A 25,035-nucleotide genomic window follows, 5' to 3' on the forward strand; every position below is an offset into this window, starting at 1 on the left:
TGACCGTGCCCTAACTGCTCAATGTCTGGGTGCCCCCAGAGCAGGGCAACAGGCTGGTCCTCTGGTGCTGGCATGAAAACTCTCCCGTGTTTGTCTCCAGTGCAGGTTTTCACCAGCCCCATGCTGCACAGGGAGCACGCCCCCTCTTGTCGCAGGACACGGAGATACTTGTCACGAAAGGTAACAGGGCGAACGTTCCCTGCGGTCCCATGTCCCCAAGCACCCCCCGGCACAGTCTCATGTCCGGACCAGTGAGTCTGGGGGGAAGAGGTACCAGGACTGACCCAGACTGGTCCAATTAGGGTTAAACCAACTGCCAGAGTGTGACACCCTTCCCTAAGGGGCAAAATTCAGACAGTCTTTGCCGAACATATCTGCTGAGGGTCTAAACCTCAGGACACCACGGTGCCTGGCTCTGTGCGATCGTGCAGATGTCTGGACTGTTCTGCTTAGTTTCCCGAGACTGGTTTGTAGGGAATGCAGACGAATCCGAATGCTGGAGGTCACGTTATAAAGAGACGGTCTGCACTCCTGGGGGCAGTTCTGCCCCGTTCGTGTGGTGTGTAAGGGGACGTGTGGCCTCTGTCTCCAGCTGTGTGGGGGGTGAACTTGCTGGAGGCAGATTTCACTCCTCCCGATGAGTGATTCCAGTAGAGGCTGGAGGGGCTCCTGACCAGGACCCTGCGGGGGACATCTGGCCTTGGGCCAAAGAGACTTCCACAGTCCCTGTTTCAATAACACGATTCTAGGGGCGCCTGGGTGGCTCAGCCGGTTGAGTGTCCGACTTTGGCTCAGGTCATGATCTTGCGGTCTGTGAGTTCGAGCCCCGCATCCGGCTCTGTGCTGACAGCTCAGAGCCTGGAGCCTGCTTGGGATTCTGTGTTTCCCTCTCTCTCTGCCCCTCCCCTGCTCATGCTCTGTCTCTCTCTGTCAAAAATAAATAAACATTAAAAAACATGTTTTTGTGGTGCCTGGGTGGCTCAGTCAGTTAAGTGTCCGACTTCAACTCAGGTCACGATCTCGCGGTCCGTGAGTTCGAGCCCCGCGTTGGGCTCTGGGCTGACGGCTCAGAGCCTGGAGCCTGCTTCGAATTCTGTGTCTCCCTCTCTCTTTGCCCCTCCCCTGTTCATGCTCTGTCTCGCTCTGTCTCAAAAATAAATAAACGTTAAAAAAAATTGTTTTTAAAAAAATAACACGATTCTAAAACTGTGTGCCTCTGCACACCAAGTAACACAGTCATGCCCGCTCACACTGCTGGAGACACAACTGCGCGGGGCACCTGTGCTTGGGCACACGGGACCGTGCCGGGGGGTGCTTGGAGACACGGGACTGTGGCGGGGGTGCTTGGTTGGGGACATGGGACCGTGCCGGGGAGTGCTTGGGGACATGGGACCTTGTCGGCGGGTGCTTGGGGACACGGGACCATGTCAGTGGGAGTGCCGACACGTCTCCCCACAATCAGTTACTGGCAACACGCTCACTCCCTGCCGTCTTATGCTCTCTTAGCCACCCACCGTTTCTGTAATTCTTTGCCGCGTCAAATGTAGATGGAACCATTTGCTCAGACAAGCGCCCACTGAAGAGTGAGCAGGCAGTGCCGTGAAAAGTGAACACAAGTGTCCTTTGTGTGGTGTCTGGTGCGTGATCAGCAGATTGGAATCAACGACCGAGGGCTCCATGCCTTTAGTGACAGTCCCAGAAGAGGGGAGTGTTGTGTTGCCCTCAAAATGTTTCACACCAACCAGAGGACATTGCTCTGCACACCTACCTCTTTTTTCCTCCGGGAGCTGCAGGGGTCTCATGCAAACTCCAGCAGGACATTAGTGATGGGAACGTCAAGAATTTAATTTCCCAACCGCAAGAACAAAGTGGTCATTGAGCACACGTTGAAAGCTTCTAAGTGTCCAAAGACAATAGAGCTGGGGCACCCATGCCACACACAGTCATTTCCCGAACCTAAGGGTCGTGTGGGGGTCTGCCCCTGCCTTACCTGGGGGTCCTGGGAATCCTTCACGACCTGGGTCTCCTGGGAGACCCTTGAGCCCCGGTACTCCATCAGCTCCTGAGGGTCCTGGTATCCCTTGGAGGCCCTTGGCACCTAAGCAAACCGAAGAAAGCAGGACACAGGTCAGAGCCCCATGTGCAACCCCCAGCCGGAAATGCGTGGAAGATGGTCAGGTCTAGCTCCTGACTTAGCATGGTCTAGGAAATGATGAGGACGGGGAATGTGAATGTAAAATGCCACGTATTTTTCTTAAGTTTATTTTGAAAGAGAGAGTGAGAGTGCAAGCAGAGGAGGGGCAGAGAGAGAGAGAGAAAGAGAGAGAGAGAGAGAGAGAGAGAATCCAAAGCAGGCTCCTTGCTGTTAGCACAGAGCCTGCCTCAGGGCTTGATCCCACGAACTGTGAGAAAACGACCTGAGCTGAAATCTAGAGTCGGATGCTTAACCACCTGAGCCCCCCCAGGCACCCCTCAACACTGGGCACTTCCGACCTCTGGCCACATCCCACTGCAAACCCCACAGACCACGGCAGCTGTATTGGTCAGTTGCTACCAGAATTCACTTGAAGTCTTCCCTCGAGTTTGCTGCACCCAGAGCCAATTTATCCAGATTTGAGAGATGTTGACTTATACTACTTATAATGAATGTGTTAGACTCAAAACCAGACGAAACCTCCCACCAAATAAATGAACTAATTCTTTACTACCGGATGTTGTTGACCTGAATCCTTTCCCATGGGAAGCAAACTTGAGGGATTTTCCCCCGGGCATCTCTGTGTCTGTCTGGTCCAAGCCTCAGAGATTCCCTTCCATCAGAGACTCTCGGAAACCACAGCCAGTACACCTGCCTACTGCAGGTGGCTGGGCACCGGGAATCACCGAGATTGCCTGCAAACACTAGTGAGAGCAGCAGCCTCCTCCCTGCCGGGTGCGAGGCAGCGTGCAGGGCAGGGGCCGGCGAGGGGATGGGTGGGGAGGTCTGTAGGTTCACTAGGGGTTCTAGCTTCTCCAGCTGCCGTCCCGTTAGAGGTGCCCTTGAAAGTATGAGGCTGGGCTGGAGCTTTGCCATCACGTAGACGGGGCCAAAGCCAGCCTCCTGGAATTCTCAATATTTTTCTATGTGGGGACAGAAAGACGTCATGAGAGAATTGTGGGCACCCTTCCCTTGGGGCAGGGGAGCAGGGGGCCATGTGTGGCACTCAGCAGGCCTCCTCTGGGGCCCCATTCCCTGACACTCCCGTCGAGGCAAGGCTGGACTCGGGAGGTCACACGGGGTGAGGACACAAGCTCACCTCTACTCACTGCAAATAAATGCACAGATTCATTCCACTGATGAAACGTCCCCCTCAGATCACCAGCTGCTCAGCACAGTTAAGTGACTTTAAACAGACCCCTACGCTGGGCCGTGGAGACGGGGAAGGCTCAGTGGGGACCAGAAGTCGCTGTCAAACGACGTCCTCGCTAACACATGACTCCGCGGGTCTAATCCTGCCGCTCTATGACGAACGGGGTGGGCTCAGACCCAGAGACATAGCAACGTGCTCGTTCAGAACTCCGATACGCCTGGGAGTCTGTGACATGAGTGAGTGAGGAACGGGATGACAGGGCTGTGCACAGAGGATGTCCCACGCGAGCACCAAGTTCGACAGACAAGACAGGACAAAACAAAGCCAAAGACACACTTTCAGGTTGTCTGAAGTGAAGGTGCGTGAGGTGAGTCCGTTTCTGAAAGGAAACCACCATGGGGCCTGAGGGCAGGCGCAGCCGAGCCCCAACAGGACACACAACCCAGCACGCGGCCTCTGGGCTGTCCTGCTGTCACGGGGTCACGGGCACGTCCCTTCCACGAGCGGGAAGCACCACAGACCCTTTTGTGCAAGTTCACAATCACCTTCCGGACCGAGGGTTAGTCTGCACCAGACACGTGGACTCTATGAGCTCCTTACAGCTTCATGTCCTTAAAATGCAATCAAAATCCTCCCCTCAGACTCAATTCCTGTGTATTTTGGGCCCTGCTTCCACCCAGTTTCTGCCGAAAATGGTCCCTCTGCAGGCTGCTGACCCCAGGGCCCCGGTATTAGTGGCCGTGTGAAAGCCTGCGGACAGACAGTCGTCCGGAGCTAGAGCAGGGAGGATAATGCAGATAACGGAGTGAGGAAGACACACGCTGGGTCCTCAGAGGACAACACAGGGACATCTAACACTGCTTTCCGTGCATATGACACTTCTGCATTTCGTCCTGTTGTCCCCGGATCCCGCATCACCGTGAGTCCCAGAGATGCCCTTAGGATCTGGGGACGCACACCGTGAGGCAACATACTTTCCAGTTCTGACTGTTGTCTCGCACTGGCTCAGCACCACACTTCACAGTTGACACTGGACCTCAGCCCCAGCGCATCATGTGCAGTATTAAGGGCATCGTTTGCAAAGTGGGAGGAGTCTAGAACGCCTGTATTAGTCCTCTGGTACAGCTAAGAGGACAAAGTTCCACAAGGGAGGAGAGAGATGCCCAAGGCCCTGCTGCCAGTTAGCATGAGAGCCGGACCCCACGGCAGGGCTCTGGCCACGCGCCCCACGCTCTCAGCACCGAGCGAGTTGTTGAGTGATCGAGGCTCTCGCCCTTGCCCGGAGGAGGACCTGCCCGGGGCCCTGAACTGCTCTGTCCTGGGCTGACAGACACAGACATCTGGGCATCACCCAGTGGTGGGGCTGCCCCAACCCCGCCCGCTGTCTTTTTTGAAAAGCCACACACGCTGCAGGTGGGCGTGGACGGCTTCCCACACTGGGCTCTGCCACTGAGAGCCTTGCTCCACTCACGCGGGTGCTTGGTTGGGTGATGGGTCCGTGCCAGTAGCCGCATGGGGCTGCCGAGATGCACCGCTGGCCTTGTGAACTTCTGTTCCCCTCCGTCAAAACCCAGAACAAACAATCCCCTCCCAGAGGTTCGTCCCACAAAGGCTGGGACACCAAGGGGGAGAAGTGGCACAGAAGCGAGCTTCCTCCAGTCTGGAAGCGGCGGGCCAGTCTCTGCCACTCTTTGGTGCCCACTGAGGCTGGTGCCGTGGTGGGGGCTGGGTTCTGTGCAGTAAGAATTCGCTCCTCTAGCCCGGGGCTCAACTAGGTGTCAGTCGCCACACGCATTTTCCACGGCGAAGAGGAAAAGGCCGCCTCCCTACCCAGGTGACTGAGGTCTGCGGTCATGTGCCAAGGTTGTGGAACGTGGCAATGTCTAGAGGCGGGGAGGGGTGCAGGGGCAGCGGGGGGATGAGCAAAGGGGCCAGAAGGATGAGGAGGACACAAGGGGAGGCTGGAAAACACCCCGTTTACCTGTGGGGCCTGGGGGTCCCCGCAGGCCTGGCGCTCCCTTGGGTCCTCCGACGCAATCTGGGAAGAAACAGGAAGAAAGAAAGACAAGTTGGGGCGCGATCATTCATACCGACTCTCACGGCTGTGGGCCCTGCCAAGGTCAGAAGCACCAGCCCTGAAAACCGGCTACCACTCTGTGATCAGAGTAACTTAACAATTTAATGAATCTTGATTCTAACGTAAAGGAAGGTATAGTTTCACCGTGCAATGAATCAGAATATCAGTACTAAGGCCAACGAAGTCGACCCAGTCCAATAAAGCCAGCACGGGGCTGGCGATGCTACATCCCCACACTTAGGGCGACACCTGGGCACAACTGAGCTAGTCTGGGTCCATCCTAGTCTGTCAGTGTGACTGCCTTTCTTGTGTCTGGGAACGGTCACCAGTGGATGGAGACAGCTTGCAATTTCGAAAGGAATTCTTTGACTTCTGCTTTGTGACTTTGAATAGTTTCAGAATTGGCCACGTGCGTTAGCTGCTTTGAGAAATGAAACCCGGGCTGCAGCCACTTTCGGGCGGTGTGGACGAGGGTGGGGGCATCACGTGGTGGTACTGTGGCCTTCATCTGAGAGAGCCCCTCACAGACACAGCAGCTCTCCAAGACGTGCTTTGTCTGTATGCCCAGGCCCTGGCCTCCTCTGACGCACGAGGGGTCCCCGAGGTGCACGCTGGCCAGCCCAGCTCATCAGAGTAGAGGGACAGGATGTCCTGAGGGCACGGCCTCCCCCCCAGACCCTCATGCCCAGGGACGCTCCCACCAGCTCTCCGAGGGCCTGCAGGTGACGTTCCTGCTCTGCACGCACATGCCTGGTCTGTCCCCGCACGTCCACCCCACCTCACGCGGGAGACCCACACGTCCTGATGCTACGTCTCCGACCCTGACCTCGATCTTGAGGCTCACACCCAAACTTTGGTCGGCCGCTTGGGACCTACTGCTGCCACATGTTCTACGAGCATCCTGAACTCTGCGCCAACCTCTTTGCCGGTCTCTTCAAAACCCTCCCGAGGCTGGCACGCCCTTCGTACTCTGGACACCTCCTGGCTTCCCACTGCGGTTCCTGACACGCCCTGGAGACTCTGGCCCTCTGTGCCGGCTGGGCCCGCCTCCGATGGCATCTCTCCCCTCTGTTTTGCCACCACTAGGCCTCGGCACAGGGTCCCTGCACATCCCTTTGTTATCGGGCAGCCCCTGTGCTTTCTAGCACTCATTCATCACTAGACCACACTCTCTTCTGACAGACATCTGGAGCAGTTTTCACCACACACAGCCAGCGAATACAGCGCACACACACACACACACACACACACACACACGAATGTATGCATACACTCTAAGTGTGACAGTATTTTATCAGCACGGTAGCCTGGGGCTTCGCACCGGTGGGAAGCCTGGCAGGTCCGTGTTTCACCGTGCGTCCCCTCCCCCGGATGACGAGCTGACGGAGGGGTGCCGACCTGCGGGAGCTCACGGCAGCCACTCACTCGTTAGTGGCCCATCTTACAAACCCAAATCTTTCAAGTGTCCTAGAGCCTCCTGGTCTCCATCATGGTACCTGGCCGCACGGTCTTCTGTCCGTCATCTCCGATGGGCCTTTTCACACCTGTATCGCAGTCTGGGAGCAAGACACAATGCAGGGGTGAGGCGATTCTGAAGCAACCGAGAGTTGCCAACCTATCCAAGGGCGTGTGCTGCTGGGCTGGGGGGGGGGCGGGGCTGGGACGGCAGGGAATCCAGAAGCGCACGCCTGAACGGTGTGTGGAGCCCCCGTGACCAGGGCACCGGAGGGACAGGCCCACCCGAGGGTGACCTGACTGTGGTCGGCCAGGAAAACCCCGCGTTGGTTTGTCTGTGTCCATGACTGATGGTGCAACATGGACTGTCCCGTGACGCCAGGGGAATTTATACATTTGCTGAAGAAGGGGAAGGTCCCACGACTGAAAGATACAGAGAGGACTCCTCCGTACCTATCTGTCCGGGAGCACCCGGGGGACCAGCGGGCCCGGGAAAGCCTGGTGGTCCAGGTGATCCCACATCTCCGGGGAAACCGCGCTCGCCTTTGGGGCCGGGCAGGCCCAATCCCCGGGGGCCCCTCTCTCCTGGAGCGCCCTTCGTGCCCGGTGTTCCTGGGTAACCGGTGTCCCCTGGGGGGCCTGTGATGCCGTCACCCTGCGTGAAAATTCAGTTTATCTCTTAAAATACGTGGGAACCTCAACGGCCATATCCCGGTTCTCCTTCCCATTCCCCTGAGTTGTGTGTGAGGGACACAGAGCCGAAGGACGGTGGAGAGTCACAGGTGCCTCAGTCACAGTCTAACCGAGCTTGGGATGAAGGCAGGTTTTGTGCACGAGTGACACAACGGGAGACACACAAATCTGAGTATTTGCTTTCCTTTTCCTAAGCCTCTCGCCCTCCTCAGTCGGGACCTTCATTCACGAGGAAGAATCCTGAGGGGGAATTAGGTGCAAGCCCAGATCATCAACAGGAGTAGGAACAGACTGTTCTCACTGTCATGATGAGGCAGGTGTGACGTGTCCACTATCCACAGGGGTGATACGTCGTTGGAGAAAGGAGTCTGGTTTGGGCCAGAAGGAGCAGTGTGTTCACTGGAAATAAGGAGGTGAGACAGGACCAAAAAGGCAGGGTGCGGGGTGCCGTGGGGGCTCAGTCGGTTAGGCGTCCAACGTCGGCTCAGGTCATGATCTCAGGGTTTGTGGGTTCGGGCCCTGCGTCGGGCTCTGTGCTGACAGCTCAGAGCCTGGAGCCTGCTTCGGATTCTGTGTCTCCCTCTCTCTCTGTCTCTCTCCCGCCTGCACTCTATCTTTCTCTCTCTTAAAAATAAATAAACATAAAAAACAACAACAACCCTGCAGGGTGCTCCCTGTGGATGAAACCACCCAGCAGGTGTGGAAGGCAGGGGGCAATGGAGAGATAAGGGGACTGTGGGCACGGGGGTCAGAGGATGGCTGTCAGCAGGTCAGGGGCAAACACAGAGGGCTTCACGCTGGGCCTATCTGGATGAGCCGGTGCAAAGCCATGCTGGCGAATCCCAGCCCATCTGTCCAAGCGAGAATGAGGCCGGGACGCGCCCACGGCAGGCAGCAGCCCGTGCAGGGCAGAGCCCCACCTCCCCAAGCGCCTGAGGCTCCCTGCCCAGCTGGGATCCTAGGACCCCAGGCTGGACCCGCACTCAGTGCTGACAGGTGATGGCCCCTCGCTGTTTCCTGCCCATCTCAGGCACAGCTCGGAGGCGGCAGCGTGCCAATGCAACGGGGCCGCACGAATTCTTTTTGGAAACGGTTTTCAGGGTTGAAACTAAAAAAGCAATACTAGGTTATGAATAATCCAGGTGTTTCCAGGGAGCCCACGAGAAGCGCACTGGGAGCGTGCGAGGGCCACACTGGAAGTGACCCACGTTGGGCACAGCGGAGGCCTGGCTTTTGGAACGCGGCAGACGAGCCGCTATAGGGAACCGCGGCGTGAGGCTGAGAAGGAAATGTCGCGGGGTGAACTGTGTCCCCGCCAGACGCTGGAGTCCTGATGCCCCTGCCTGAGAGCGTGGCTGCTCTGGACAGAGGGTCTGTGAGGGCGATCGGGGTAAGGAGAGGCGGAGCCCTGCAGACGGGAGTGCCAGATACAGACAGATACGCAGAGGGAAGCTGATGCGTCGGCACAGGCAGGAGACACGAGGGACAGCCGTGGCCACCAGCACCGGGGGACAGCTTGGAGGAGGTTCTGCCTCGGGAGGAAGCGGCCGCCACCCCAGGCTCCCATTCTGTCCTCCACCAGGAGAAACACCTGTTAACTGGTTGGCCTAGAATGTTCCCTCTGGGCGTGGCTTCCGACCTAACTCCCCGCTTCGTAATGGACAGGATTTGTGCTCATGAAACCACACAGGCTGCACCGGGTGGACCCAGCCCCTCACTCGAGATACTCACAGGGGGGCCTGGGAGGCCTGGGAATCCATCCAGCCCATCGCGCCCTGGGACACCGTCGTCACCTTTCAGGCCAGGCACGCCTGGGACACCTGGTTGTCCCCTCTCACCTGGGAAGGGATTTGAGGTGTGACTGTACTCACCCAGGTGCTGCCACGGAAGGACCGCGGGTCCCGGAACTGCCAGACCCCAGAGACTGACCTTTGGTGGTGATTGCCCGAGAATCGCCCTTCACCCCTTTGGGCCCTGGAGGCCCGACGTTGCCAGGGGCGCCCTGTGGGAGCAAACACACAGTTTCTGCCTCCTTCACACTGTTAAGGACGCCAGGGAAGATGACAAGTTTCGGCTCACACAGCTCAGGAACCTCTCCAACATCATGCCTGGCACTGCCCCCGAGGATCTTCTGCCATGCGTGAGATGCTCTGCACCTGGTGGTCCAGTCTGGGAGCCACCAGCCACAAATGGCCACCGAGCGCCCGAATAAAATTTCAAATAATGAAAACTTAACAGAAGGAGCCATACGTGGCTGGATAGTGAAAACCAGAATCTCGCTACTCAAAGTGTGGTCTGCCGACAAGCAGCATCAGTCTCTCCTGGGAGCTCATTAGAAATGCAGAACCTTGGGGCACCTGGTGGGTCACTTGGTTACAGGTCTGACTCCTGATCTCGGCTCAGGTCATGATCTCATGGTTTATGAGTTTGGGCCCCGCGTCGGGCTCTGTGCTGACGGCATGGAGCCTGCTTGGGATTCTCTCTCTCCCTCTCCCTCTGCCCCCCTACTTGTTCTCTCTCTCTCTCTCTGTCTCTGATAAATAAATAAACTTAAAAAAAAGGCACAACCTTGGGCCCCACCCTGGGATACGGAACAGGAATGTGTGTTTTAACAAACTCCCAGGGATTCACATGCTCGTGAACTCTTGAGAAGTGGTGGCCTAAGACAAACCCAAGGCTGCTAAATCTTCACCACGTTAGTTAGAATCCAAGCCTCCACGTACAAAGGAGGCAAGTTTGTGCTCATTCAATACTGAGAATGACAAAGAGAGCTTTGTGGACGGCTCGTCTTCCAGACTGAAATTAAGGTTGGGAAAAAAAATCATACTTTAGAGACAAGCTTATGGCAGGGACATCACATTTTATGTCACAAAATCCAGTCTAGGTTCAGTGGGGAGAAAGGAGCAGGTTCACAGGCCAGGATGTTAATATGTGTGATGTGCTAGTTTCTGGAAAATCTTGCCTGTTATTTGCAAGAATATGAGAACTTGCAGTGTTGGTCTAATGAAATGGACTGTTCTGAAAAATTCCACAGATACTTGATTTATTGATTTAGTTCTTTGCGGAAAAGGGCAACATTCTTTCCGAGTCCGGGAGGGCGCGTTGCATACAGACAGCGCTCATTCTGTAGGTGCTGGGCAAACAGGTGGATGGATGAACTCACTTACTGACTGACTCCCATGCTTCACTCTCCCACACTCTAGCAGCACAGGCAGTAAAAAAAACAGAAACCATCCCTGGCGTTTCTCCTGTAGCAGGTGTGCCAGACACATAAACATATAATTAAATGCAGGACAACAAACACGATACCCGAGGTCTCTGAACAAAAATGCCGTGGGTGTGTGTCACACAGCTGGGGGAAGCGGGTACCCTTGGAAGATGTCAGACACCCCTGGTGCACAAAATGGGATCCTTTTGGCTTCTAGGAGACACTCGATCATTTTATAAACAACCGAAGATCCTACTAGTTTGGCCAGTAGTAACTGTGGAACTCTCACCGCATATGCATTTACATGCTGAGAACTCCCTGATTGGGAGATGGTATCATTAAAAAAAAAATTTTTTTAACATTTATTTATTACTGAGAGACAGAGAGAGACAGAGCATGAGCAGGGGAGGGGCAGAGAGAGGAGGAGACAGAATCCCAACCAGGCTCCAGGCTCTGAGCCATCAGCACAGAGCTGGACACGGGGCTCGAACTCACAAACTGCAAGATCATGACCTGAGTCGAAGTTGGACACTTAATCGCCTGAGCCACCCAGCTGCCCAGAGACGGTATCATAGCCCCTACTGTTCTAGTTGAACAGTACTGTGTTATCCTGAGGAATCTCAAGGTGTGAAGCAGAGAACAGGTGCTCTGGAACTCCTTTCGCCCTCAAAGCTCCTGTGTCACAAAGCGATTATAAGTCGGAACCTTCTGTATCAGCAGCTGCGTGTGGCTGCCTTTCCCCGGCACCAGGTCACACAGCCAGGTCATTCTGTCCTTGGTCAAGTGTCCTGAGCAACTTTTTCCCTATTGGCTGAATAAGTAAAATGATAGACTTTCCACACTATAAGTCTATTGCGATTGTCTCTTATGTAAAATAAATGCTGTATAATTTCTTTGGCTTTAGCTGATACTGGCTTTGAAGTCACTGGTTAAAACCTCTTGCCCAGGAAAGATCTACAGATATTCTTTTCATCGGTGTGAACTAAAATCCTAGGCGTGATCTAAAATAAAGGTGTGATACACACAAGGAATCCATGGGCAGGTAAGTTCACACACTCGTGTAAATTCATGGTTTACTTGGGGCGGGGGGCTCACTTTTTAATCTGGTTCAGAGAGACTTCATAAAATGCTTAATCAGTTCTGTACCAAATCTGAATGTTCTGTAAGTAAGATGCTTTACATCCAAAATGCTAGGTTTTTAAAATTTTTTTGAGATGTAATTTATACACCATAAAATTTACCATTTTGAAGCACGCAATTTGGGGTTTTTTTAGTGCAACGAAAACAACTGCAATAATTGCGAGATTGTGCAACCGTCACTATTATATAATTTCATCACCTCCCCCAGAAAACCCCAGAGCCATGAAACACTCACTGCCCCTCCCCTTCCCCCAGCCTCCGGTGACTGCTGTCTGCTTCCTGTCTCTAGAGTTGCCTGTCCTGGACACTTCCACAGTGGCCACGCCGTTCACATTCTCACCAGTGAACGTTTCGAGGTTCCTCCCGGAGCACGTGGCCTTTTTGGATGGAGCACTGGGCGGGGGGTGAGCATTGCTGGTCTAAATCTGCGTTCATTTAATAGACAAAAGCCGTCAAGGACATCCTATCAGCTCTGATGGGACTGGTGTCTCACCTTGAACCCTGGGAACCCAGGGATGCCATGCTGGCCGGGGTCTCCCTGGCTCCCTTTCTTCCCAGGCTCCCCGTTGATGCCTGGAAGGCCCTTGGGTCCTGGTGGCCCCGGGAGGCCCCCGATGAACTGGTCGCCTTCTGCGCACTTACAGTCCCCAGCGTCACCTGCAACACAGGGGAGGCGGGAAGACTCACTATGTGCTCGTGAAGCACGTGCTTTGCCGGGGGCAGAAGTCCAGGGCGGTGGGGGCTGGACTGAGGAGGGGGCACTCGGGGACCTCCCGTGCTCGGGGGACTATTACCCATTACCCCCGTTTCCTGGATGAGGAATGTGAGTTACTCCCCGGGACGCAGAACCCTGCCACGTTTACCCAACATGTTACCCAACAGGCCGTTTACAGAGCTGTGTGTGGAGCTGAGGAACAGGGGCTCCAGAGGCCGCCACGGGCCTCCCAGGACAGGGACGGGGGGCAGACAAGGCTCCAGGGTCTGGGACAAAGGGGGGCCATGGGTGGGGGGCGGTGTGCCTGGCTGGAGCGGTGGGTTCAGAGCCAGGATCCCGGGTGGGAGGGAAGAAATCTGTGACCTCCCTTCTTTGAGTGCCTGTGGCGGGGCCCGGGGAACCCACTGTTGGTGGCGGGTGCTCCCCAGGGCACAGGTGGCAGGCGGGGGCTCACGGGAGGAGTCCTCTGCAGCCCTCCATGGTGAGTGATTCTGCAGTCACCACCTCCCCTCCCCCGGGCGCCAACACACCCTCACGTCCCGTGTGAGCCACAAAGGTTGGGGTGTGCTGCTTGGGGCCCCTGGGCGGCCGCCTCCCAGAGACGGAGCGTCCCCCAGGCGCGGCGTATTTTGTACACAGAAACCCCTTTGTTCTGCTCGGTCGACCGCACCTCCACCAGCAGCGAGGGTGAGCCCAGGGCGTCTGGCCTGTGGTGACTAGTCCCTAACTCGGGGAGATGGGCAGCCAGGCCTAGTCTAAGGGAACTCCGTAGTGGACAAGCTTGCGCAGGTGCTCGTTACGCAGCCTTGGCGCTGAGCCCTTAGAGGAATCATGGATTCATTGGCTCCGTAGCGGGCTCCGCACTCCCAGAAGGTTCAGTGGTGCAGGCGGAGACACAGATGGGAGGAGGGAGCGCAGATGGAGGGCCGGGTGGTGGGTGCCACGCACCTCGGCTCCGGTAACACCACACCGTGGGAGAAAGGAGGCGCAGGGGGACGCGGAGGGTTGCCTCACGTCAGAGCCAGTGAGAGGGGTCATGGCCTCCCGCCCTTCCTCCGGTGCCCTCGACGTTCCTTACCTTTCCAGCCTTTCTGTCCGCGAGCCCCCGGGAAACCAGAAGGGCCAGGGTAGCCCACATTTCCTTCCGCTCCTTTAAGGCCGAAAAGGAAACCTAAGGAGAAGATCCAAGGGCGGCCCGTGAGCACGGTGTGGAGACCCCACGTCTCCCCGGACCCAGTGCTGGAAGGCTTACCGCGAGGTCCCCCAACAGGGTGTGACTCCATCCCAGGACACCCTCTGGGCCATTCTGTGGCCACAGCTCCCAGGGATGCAAGGAAATGAGAGGGGCTAGGTGTTCGGCTTTTCTATTGAAGCCTAGAGATAAAAACCTTTGCTTTTGGGAAATGTTGAGTCCAAGGAAAGGCTTTCACTTTTCTACCATGTATTTTATTCCGCTAAAAAAAATTTATTTATTTTGATACAGAGAGAGATAGAGCATGAGCAGGGGAGGGGCAGAGAGAGAGAGAGAGAGAGAGAGAGAATCCTAAGGAGGCTCCGTGCTGTCAGCACAGAGCCCGATGTGGGGCTCGAACCCACAAACTGCGAGATCATGACCGGAGCCAAAATCAAGAGTCAGAGGCTTAACTGACTGAGCCACCCAGGTGCCCCTTAGTTTATTGTTTTTCAAAAAAAGTGATTTATTTTTTAGTTTCTTAAGATTTTATTTTTACTAATTGTATTTTCTTCTTTTTAGTCTTCTATATAGTTTCAAACTCTGAATAGTAAACACATTCTTTTACAATAATTAAAAAAAAAGCAATTTACATGTAAAAAATTCTATGGGCATTTATACATCGTGGGGACAACTGGTATCTTTACAATATTTCTGTGTAATCGACCACATATCTGTTTATGTGCTAAAGGCTTGTAATCCAAGACCAACACAAGTCTGGTGTCCCCAAAAGACAGAAAACAGAGTAAGATATTAAAACTACCTCGGTTCTCTAACTATCCCCCTGGAGCAGGTGCACAGCCGGGTTTGTGTAGTTAATGCAGAGAACAGGGGACCATGTGGCTCCGGCAACCTCACCTCCCCTTTCCCGACCCTCACCCCCAGTAACTAGGCTCAGGGCCCCTCAGAAGCTCTGCTAAGCTAATTCCGAGCAGGAATATGTGGAGGGATTAGAACCACCCACCTTCTGGCCGCGTCTACTGGACGGCAGCGCCACCTTGTGGTGAGAACGAGCCGCGCACTCCTAGACACCAGCAGGGCCCGGAAGGATTGGAGGGTCCCCTACCCCGTCTGTCCTCAGGGCCAAACCCGGTGAGGCTCGAGGCTCAGGCTCGCAGCCCCAGATCCAGACCTCCCCCGCCCTACACTGGGACACATGCTGCCATTCTGCAGGGAGGGAGAGGGAAACAGGCCACTAGGGAGACCGGAAGGAGAGGAAACACCCGTGCTAACGTTTGCTAACTGCTTGGCAGAGGGACACCAGGATTTCAACGTCAGCAGCCTCCCAAGTAGGGATAGATATTTATGGAAGGGTGGCGACGACTACTGTCCGGTGTGGCTCGCTCTCCCTACGCATTCAAGATGATCACTCTCCTTTGCTCTCAGGCGTCCAACATCTGTCCCATCCGGCACCTGCGTGAGCCAGGTGCCGTGTCTGCAGCTGGAGAGAAAACCGCAGACCCTCACGGTACCTATGGTTTATGCGTGGACACACAGCAGACACACATTAGTGAACAAACCCACACGGAAGTTCAAATGAGGGCCGGTGCCACGTGAACAGGGAGCTGTCAGGGAGAGCAGTAGAGACAGCCTGTTCAGAATGGGGGGTCAGGAAAGCCCGGTCTAGGCGCTGGCCCAGGACCCAAGGAACAAGAGGGAGCTGGCCGAGCGTGGGCACCGGGGATCGCTCCGGAGAGAACAGCGCACCCGAGAGCCCCTGAGGTGGGAGGAAAGCCAGGAACTGGAGGGGAATGCCAGGGGCTGGGGTTTTCTCCAAGGGCAACAGGGAGCCATTAAGGAGTTCTGAGGGGGGACGTCACACAAGTTTATGGGTTAAAAATCTACATGCTACCCCTGCAGACAGTTGAGTGGAGGCTGGTGATGAGCGGGCTGACTATAGCAGACACGCGCGGTGTGTATTCGAGTAGCACAGGGGGCGTGGGGGAAAAGTGGTGGACAGACTGCAGAGGCAGAGTCCGTGGGACCTGGCGATGGGTCCAGTGTGTGGGCGAGCGAGGCTGTGGCCCAAGCTCCGGGTCTGTGTGTGTGTGTCGGGGCGGGGACAAGGCCCAGCACGGGGTGTGTCGGGTCGGGGAGCCGGGCGGCAGGAGACCCAGAGTTCAGTGTGGACACACAAAGTTCGAGATGTCTGTGAGACAAGCCAGGCGGCCACGTGACGGATGACAGTTTGTGAGAGTCGGGGGCTCAATACAGAACTGGATTGGGGACACAGGGAGTGCGGGCAAACGGCCTGAGCTTAAGGTCACCTTAACTGGGGGGTCCAGTGGGTGGGGGTACAAGACAAGGGTCCAAGACCAAACTTCAAAGAACCCCGTCACCTCCCAGACTGTGTAGGCGGGAGAAGGAGGGGCCAGCAAAGGCGCCTTGAAGAGAACAGCCAGTGAGATAGCGGGGAGGGGGGGCACAGAGGGCCAGCCCATGAAGAAAGCCTGCCACCTGCATCCTGTGCCCATGAGCAAGATGGAGCCCTGGGACCTGCTCCTCAGGTCACTGGCGACCAGGCCAAGGGCATTCAGGCTGCGGTGACTTTGGGGGCTTTATTTTATTTTATAATTAAAAAATGTTTTTAATGTTTATTTATTTTTGAGAGAGAGGGAGAGAGAGACGGAACGCAAGTGGGGGAGTGGTAGAGAGAGAGGGAGACAGAATCTGAAGCAGGCTCCAGGCTCCGAGCTGTCAGCACAGAGCCCGACGCGGGGCTCAAACTCACAAACCGTGAGATCATGACCTGAGCCGAAGTCGGACGCTCAACCAACTGAGCCACCCAGACGCCTCCTTTTTATTTTATAATACTTTTTTTTGTGGGCTTTATTTTACATCTCCTGAAGTTGTAAGAAGTGCAGAGCACAGGTAGGCGTGTGGCCACAGATATCTCAGGGATGTTGGCATTTTACGTTTGACACAAACACTGGGTGTTGCTGACACTGCAAATCCAGTCACAGAGGCACGGCGTGGCCGTCGTAAGGGGCCATCCTGCCTCTTTCCTAAGTGCTCTCTTTGCCTAATAAATTCGTAACTTCAGACAAGTCCTATAGGACAGCAGGGCACCTCTTAGACATTTCCAGGATGATTCTCCTGAAGAGGCCAGTGGCCACAACAAAGCTGTGAGCATTCTGACTTATTCTAGAAAACGACAGGACTGCCCCCATCCTCGGTTCCGTGAACTCGGCTCGAACCAAGAGCGAGCAAAGTATTTAGCTGAGAAGAAAAACTGCCAACATGGTTTGATTCTACAGGAACGGCAAAAGGCTAAGAATTCTGGTTTTCATTAGTAGCAACACATAAAGCAGGATGAAATGCGGTTAACAAGAAAGGAATCCAACAATGTCATTCCAGGGGGAGACTTGGAGAGCTCTGTGGGAATCAAGGTCACTGATATTACATTATGCACAAAAATCCTAAGAGGCCATTGTGGTTGGCTACTTCTTGTGCAAGAGATCGCTTTACAAAAGCAATTGGGAAACAACGTGTCTCACAGGGGAGAATAAATATTTCAAGGAGAACTTAAGTTCTATGCTTTTAATATCGTAAGTTGATAAAAGTTATTGGACACTATTCTATGTATTTTGTGGATAAAATACGCACAAGAAAGTGGTTGATTTGTTTACAGCTAACTGACGTTAGCAAATCACGGTCTTAACCGAGCAGGATTTGTAAAACAAGATGGTGTTTGTATCTTTAGCAAAACGAAATTTGGTTACAGGAATTGGGGCAAGGTCAGCCTTCAGTCAGTCTTCTGAAGAGGCAAGTCTTCGTGCTTAAAATTTTTAACACATCATGTTCTGTTCCCAGAGAGGAAAACTTAACAGATAACATTTGCTCAGGAAATATCATGCTTACAGAAACTTAGCCATTATCAACGATGTCACAGGAATAAATATTACTTCCAGGCTAAAAATATATTAAAGACAACACTGCTCAAATGATTTGGCAAATCCCAGGGAAATATCTGCACCTAAAAATTTCCAGAAGAATGTGACAATTTGGCTTTGCCAGTCAGAGGAGAGTTAGAGCAGGAGAACCACATAACATAGCAATCTGTGCAACAACAAGTGGAATCAGAGAGGGGACTGCTGATATTTTTACAGCTCTTCTATTAAAGTTTATTTATTCTGGTAGGGGGAATGGACAGAGAGAGAGAGCGAGAGAATCCTAAGCAGGCCCTGAGCTGTCAGCACAGAGCCCCAAGCGGGCTCGAACTCACGAACTGTGAGGTCATGACCTGAGCCGAAGTCGGAGGCTTAACCGACCGAGCCCCCCAGGCGCCCCCGGGACTGCTGATTTTTCAATGGGAGGTGTATGTGCAGATACACTTCTCTAACCCCCAACATCTTTCCTCTAGAGATGGCAAAGAGAAGCAGTCTTCCCAAAGCACCGAAAGCACAGATCTGAACCTGACCTTTACACTGAAATCCAACACTACCTGTTGGCAATGTGAGGCTCCCCCTCTCCGAAGACAGGAAGCTCCCAGAGATTATTGGGATGGGGCAGGGTGCCAGGGAACTGAAAGTCAGATGTCTCGAAAGGAGGCTGACAAACTATGGACCATATCACACGGGAAGAAATTGGGCACTCATGTTTTCTTCTAAGGCCTCATATATCCAAACTCTTGAGGGGATGGAACGTTCCCATTAGGGGATTTTACAATGTCGAAAACAGCACTTTAAACTCAGAAGCTGCAAAGATCACCGTTTTTGATGGCAAGCACAAAGACAGACTGCCTGTCTCCCTGCCTCCTGGGGGCACCCTCAGCTAAAAGATGAGCCAGGGTAACATCGGAACCTGGAAGTTCCACTCTGCTACGGTTCAGCGACACCCCCAGGCAGCGTGGGGTCCAGAAGCTCATGCTTGTCTGGTTTACAGACGCTCAGAGTCTCGCGTCTCAACCTGGGCCAACGGTGGCCACTTCCTGTTACGATAACGCAGTCACCTCTTCCTGTCGACTATTATCAACTGTTCAGTGAGAGGCTCCACGTGGGCTGAGAAGACAGATTATCAAGTCTGCTTGGATTGTTAGTAAGACAAAGGAGAGAGGCTACAAGTCAAGGCAGGAAGGCTCCACCCTGGAAGAAGGTGATGGAACGTACCACACAGACACCCGACAGCGTTCAGCATGCACCTGCTTCCAGACTGCGCAGCTCAGGTCTTCCACTGGAGAGCTGACCTCACTGGACCCACAGCCGGCCAAGCCCTACTGGGTCATGTCCGCGGGCCTGCTGATACTCAACAGATTCACCAGGCTGTGCCCTCCTTCCATCACCAGCCTTTCTGTTTGCATCCCAGAGCACCTGCCATGCCCTAGCGTGATGCCTGCCGCGTTGGTTCACCGAATTATTTAGCAGAAAAACCCCAGGAAAGATCTGACTGGGGCCAGGCTTCTTTGTCTGAACACGAAAACCACCACTCTTGAGTTTCCTTCCACTTACCGTCTGGCCCAGGTAGTCCGGGAGGCCCTGGCGGTCCTCGGGGCCCTGGCTTTCCGTCGGTTCCCGGAGGGCCGGGGTACAGCGCGGGGATGCCTGGGTCTCCTATGAAGCCTTTGGGCCCCATTTCACCTGGTAAACCTCTCTTGCCATCTGAAAATCCAACAGTGACCACCGGCAGCATGAGATTTGTGACGTGTAACGTGTGTGTTGGCATTCCCGTCCCCAGGAGGCCACCAGGACTCGCGGATTTACAGTCTGGTCAGGACCTTAAGGGTCGATGCTGTTGGAAGGTCCCATCACCGTATTTCAACTTTAAAAAAGCCCCTCCTCTCACCCCCCGACAATGGTCTGAGAGTTGTAAGTGTGGCCACGACGTCTGAGGGCTGTGCACACTCCTCCCGGCCAGCTGACAGCATCATGCTGGTTACTTGTCAACTGCACAGCCTGGCCCTGTGGCGGGGGGCAGGGCGGGGCGGGGCGGGGGGAAGGGTCACTGTCACAGGCCCAACGCTCCCGGGAAGACACTGGGTGCATGCACTTGAGTCCGTTAGAGCTCCTGAGCCTCGTCTTTAAGAGACTCCGGCTGCAGAGCTGAGCAGTCAGTACGGGGACCCAAGGGGACGTACGTTTGGTCTTTTGACACCAGGGAGCCTTTACCTTCGTCTCCGATGGACGTGCCAGGGGGGCCTGGTGGGCCCGGGTCTCCTGGTTCACCCCGGCTTCCTGGCTCTCCGTGGGCCCCTGGGAATCCTGGGTCACCCCTGACACCTGGAATCAAGACAGACTTCGAAATGAGAACAGGACGCTGTCCAGGACCCGCCTCAGACGTGCACACCTTCACCAACTAAACATGTATTTACTCGTTTATCTCGTACACCGAAGGATGGCGGGGGTCCGAATGTTTAATATATGGGGGTCTCTGCTTTCGAGGAGCTCATTCCTAATCAAATAGGAGCGATACAAGATTCCCATAAATATCATAAAATGACAGAGAGGTTTCAAAAGGGGGAAAGATTATTTTGGGGAGAAATCGGACATTGAGGGACCGTAGAGATTAAAAATAATAGGAACAGGTGACATTGTGGAGCTTTTGCTGTGTGCACTGGGCTTGGTGTGCAATACTTGACATTCTCATAAAGCCGTGGGGGACGGGGAGAGCTACAGCCCCACTTTTACAGACACGTGAGGCTTCATGCCCACCGGCACTCAGGTTTCACGGACACGGCAGCCTGGCAGTTGGACACGGGTGCCCTCTGAGGGGACAGGAGACAGGAGGGACAGGGCAGAGGACGGTGGCAGAAGGGGATCTGGAGAGGAGATCAGCCAAGTGGAAAGCAGTGATCAGGGGAGCGTCTGCTTCTGGCGGGAGTGCTGGGGATCTGTGAACAGGGGTCAGGCTGGGAGAGCATCTGAGTCTAGAGTGGGGATAAAGAAAGAAACGACAGGCCTGGGGATCCCCCTGTGCATCAGGCTCCGTGCAGGGAGACCAGGAAGTGAGGAGGGTGGCTTCCTGCGTGAGGCCCCTTGTCCCCAGAGCCCCAGCTCCAGCCCAGCTCCGCTTTTCCTGGCTGTCTGCTGGAGGGATAGCATATGTGAGCCCTCTTACAAACCCTATCCTGAAACACACACACACAGACACACACACACACACACACACACACACACACACACACACACAGAGCGGCCTCGCTGTGTTCTGTGCAGGTCAACAGCAATGCTTTCCTGTGCAACACATTTTTTCCCCTGGAATACAACTGGGAAAGATGAGAGAAAAGATGAGACAATATGATATTTTACCGCATAGGGATTATCAAGTGTTAGGAAAGCCATCACTCTGCATGGGATCTTTAATTTTTTTGTTTAACCTCAAAAGCAAGTCGTTGAATTAAGGATGCCCGTGTGCCTGTGTACAAGCGGGTGGAGAGTGTGAGTCTGGGCTACCTGTGCTGGGGCTCGGCTCCCTGCGGAGGGCGGGGCAGGGGAGGGGTGCTGGGTTCTGCACAGGGGTCAGGGGGGTGCTGAACGCTCCTCCTCCACTCATTCTATGTGACCTTGGGCAAGTTGCTTAACTTCCTGTGTTTCAATTTATCCACCAGCAAAACAAGACTAACATCAGGCCCCCTCTCAAAGGGTGGTTAGGAAAAGTAAATCAATTAACAATCATCATGGTCTAACAACTCAGACCCCTGCCCGGGCTCCGGCGAGCCCTAAAGAAACGCTCGCCATGAGCATGGAGTGAGAGACGACGATGAACGTGCAAACCACAGACTCTCTCATTTGAAAGAAGAGCAGGACTTGTTTCAGTTACTTTGAAACCATTAGGGGAAAAAAAGCACAAGTCTCCTCCACCCTTTGGGATTCGACGAGTTCCTGCAAAGCTACTTTGTGAAGATATTTATTTTCCTTTCTTCGCTGAGGGAATCTGCTCATCAGCCTGTGTCAGGAGCCCTCACCTGCCAGCTCACCAATTAAAAAAATTTTTTAACGTTTATTTATTATTGAGAGACAGAGCATGAATGGGGGAGGGGCAGAGACAGAGGGAGACACAGAATCGGAAGCAGGCTCCTGGCTCTGAGCTGTCGGCACAGAGCCTGACATGAGGCTTGAACTCACGAACCGCGAGATCATGACCTGAGCCGAAGTCAGAAACTTAACCGACTGAGCCACCCAGGCGCCCCCCAGCTCACCAATTTAAAACCATCGCCTTCCCAGTGTGGTTTTAGAAATACAGGGTGGTGGACAGGGGAAGCTAGATCAACGCTGGGCTCTTGGGCAGTGAACGTTTTTGAAAAATCGCCAACGTTAATTTAAAAAATTATGTTCCCAAAGCCTCAAGGATAGTATTTCCATTTCCCCAAAACCACTGACAGTACATCAACCTCATGTTCCTCTTCCTGGGGTTTCTGGCCTGGCAGGCATGTCGCAGTCCATGGACACCCCATGGACTCCATGAGTACCAGCCGCGCAGGGAGGGTGATCTGAGGTGTTGAGTAGGGATTCCAAATATACCCATTTACCGGTATGTGTTAATTCGCAAGAATGCACAAAACACAGCTGTTCTTGCGGAGGGAGGCCAGTGGTGTCCTTTGAATGCCACCCTGCAGAGAACTCCCTCGGGGGCTCTGCCGGGATGTCCTTAGCCCTGTGCTAGTCTAAGTTCTCACCAACAGCGGATAAGCACATGCAAAGGCTGTTCTTAAACTGACAGATGGTTCGCACCAAGCAGGAGAGTGAGTCCTTGACCCGCGGACATATACTGGGTGCAGGAAGAAAACATTAGACCATCTTTAGTTAAAAAAAACTCTTTTAAAGTAAAACTCTTGGGGCGCCTGGGTGGCTCAGTCGGTTAAGTGTCCGACTTCAGCTCAGGTCATGATCTCACACTCCGTGAGTTCAAGTCCCGCGTTGGACCCTGTGCTGACAGCTTGGAGCCTGGAGCCTGCTTCGGATTCTGTGTCTCCCTCTCTCTCTCTGCCCCTCCCTGCTCATGCTCTGCCTCTCTCACTCTCAAAAATAAATAAATGTTAAAAAAAAAAAAAAGAGCAAGGGTACTTTCATAATAAAAAGATGATGTACCCTATTCTAATTAAAAAAAAAAAAAAAGTAAAACTCTTTCCTGATGTGCATTATTTAGTACATACACTGTTCAGCCGTTCAGGTAACCTACTCTCTGCCTGGTCCTGTTCTAGAAATTGGGGATACAGTAGTGAACCATAGCAGCCAAAATCCCTGGAGCTTTGCACAACATAGGTGAATCACCCATAAGTAAATATACATATGATTACTTAGAGGGGGCACTGAAAACAGGTTTTTTTTTTTGAACCTAGAAGGACTCACATTCAAAAAGGTTCTGAGCCCACTGCTCTTCTCACAGAATTAAAATCGTATTTTGGTACGATCCTGCCAATCTGGGAGGCTGAGTGAAATCACGAGAAGGGCATTAGCTGTGACACATGCAAAACCTTTCATGTACACTCAGGGGTCAACTGGGGCACCGGGAGCCTCTCCTGGGCAGTCCATCATGCACAAATACCTGGGGATTCCTCGAAGGTTGAAAGGAGGTGGCTGTGTACAGATTATGGATTATGGCCAGTTTCCGGCTTCAGACTGGCCAGCAGGGGCCGTAAACATCTTGGTGCACGTGCGGCAGAAACCAGCAAAGGCGGCTGGGACTCCCGCCGTCAGGAAGGCCAGATGTGCCCAAGGACTGGATTTCTCCAGTGACTTTACAGGTGGCGAAACCAGAATCTGCACGACGTATGCGGAAGTGCAGGGCTCGCCCAGCAGAGGGCGCTCTCTTAGGCACAGGTGAAACGAGCGCCTCTCTGTGACACCACATTTAAGCATTTCAGCTAAGTTGTACATGGGACTGATATTCTCCAAAGGTTATGTTCTAAACATCTTTTGTTTTGCTTTGCTTTGTTTTACTCAGAAAGCCTCTCTTGCCAGTTTATGACTCTGTGTCCGAGACAGAAGAGGATCCTGTACGATGTAGACACGCAGGAGAAATCACACACAAACCTTTGGCCAGGGAGGGATGAGGCGAGTACGCAGGGGCACCTGGGGGGCCGCGGTCACCCACTTCTCCCTGGAGGAAGAAAGAGGAGAATGGAAGAACGTGAGGCCCGCCTTTTGGAGTTTGGGAAACTACGCTTAGTACCAGGGAGTAAAGCTGGATGTGGACCGTCTGCCCTGTGCTGTGGTGATGCCCGGGCATCCCAGCCACCAGCCGGACACACCAAGAGGCAGCGGTGTGGGCAGGGCACCAACCTCACTTTGAAGTCCTTGTCAAACACCAGAAGCGGGCAGGGGACGACTTTCTGCAGGGCAGACTGTTCCCCTGTTGGTCACGGTACCCCAGCCACCCATCGGATACCAGGCTGTAGCCACACCCAAGCTGGGAACGATGCAACTGTACCCTGATCTGGATTGTGACACCGAAACTTCCAAGTGCTGCCTTGGTGTCCTCGAGCCTCCCGGGGCCCCCGAAGGCCTGACCGCGGAGTGCCCCTGTCCTCACCAGATACGCTCCCCACCAGCAGGAAAGTCTCCCCGCCTGGCTGGAGCCCCATCACCCGACCACCTGCACCCCACCTGGTCCTCAACCTACTGGTCCTCACCTCCCTGCCAGCCCATTCTTCGAGCAAGCCAATCATACTCCCCCCTGGGGACAGGGGATACCCCACCCTCTTGTTACTATAAAGCCTCTCCCCACAGCCCCGCTAGTCCCCTCTGCTCCCGGGTGCAGATCCCGAGTGTGCCCTCCATGTGCCTTGTGTGGTGTGCAGCACTGTGAGGTCCAGACACGGGACCAATAAGTCTGTGTCTGTATCATCTGTCCAGTGCAGGGTGTTGTGTGCTTGCTTAGCTAGTGTTAAACAGGGCAGAGGACACCTCCTCCAATGGGGTGGATGGCAGGAGACCACACCTCCAGCCACAGGAAAACTGAGCTCACCTTGAGTCCCGGGGGTCCATCTGGGCCTTGATAACCATCCAGTCCTTTGCTTCCCTGCAGGAAAGATGTTCGGGGCTTAGTTTTACCGCTAACACAGAATTTAAAGAAGTGACCACGATACCATTATTACGGCTGACAACCCATGAAAATTACCTACTACCCACTCTGTGCCCAATGTTCCCTGATTGTGGTCTCAAAGTCCAAACGTGACCTGCGGCTGATAAGCCTCATAATTATTTTGTTTAATTAAAATTTTTTTTAGCGTTT

At 54.1% G+C, this 25,035-nt stretch overlaps 1 protein-coding gene across 2 annotated transcripts in view; it reads right to left on the minus strand.

Annotated features, from left to right (window-relative positions):
- COL4A2 (collagen type IV alpha 2 chain) overlaps positions 1-25,035 on the minus strand; it is a 174,379-nt gene that overhangs the window by 28,548 nt on the left and 120,796 nt on the right. For both annotated transcript variants that reach the window (XM_078453055.2, XM_078453054.2), the window contains exons 17-28: positions 24,769-24,822; positions 23,835-23,901; positions 19,971-20,081; positions 19,314-19,463; positions 13,714-13,806; positions 12,414-12,577; positions 9,502-9,574; positions 9,304-9,410; positions 7,333-7,534; positions 6,921-6,980; positions 5,329-5,385; positions 1,991-2,098 (exon numbers count right to left, since the gene is read on the minus strand). In XM_078453055.2, the coding sequence (XP_078309181.1) occupies positions 1,991-2,098; positions 5,329-5,385; positions 6,921-6,980; positions 7,333-7,534; positions 9,304-9,410; positions 9,502-9,574; positions 12,414-12,577; positions 13,714-13,806; positions 19,314-19,463; positions 19,971-20,081; positions 23,835-23,901; positions 24,769-24,822 (1,246 nt within the window). The remainder of the gene's footprint in view (positions 1-1,990; positions 2,099-5,328; positions 5,386-6,920; positions 6,981-7,332; positions 7,535-9,303; positions 9,411-9,501; positions 9,575-12,413; positions 12,578-13,713; positions 13,807-19,313; positions 19,464-19,970; positions 20,082-23,834; positions 23,902-24,768; positions 24,823-25,035) is intronic.

The sequence above is a fragment of the Panthera onca genome, chromosome A1 (genome assembly GCF_046562875.1).
Source record: "Panthera onca isolate mPanOnc1 chromosome A1, mPanOnc1 haplotype 2, whole genome shotgun sequence".
NCBI lineage: Eukaryota > Metazoa > Chordata > Mammalia > Carnivora > Felidae > Panthera > Panthera onca.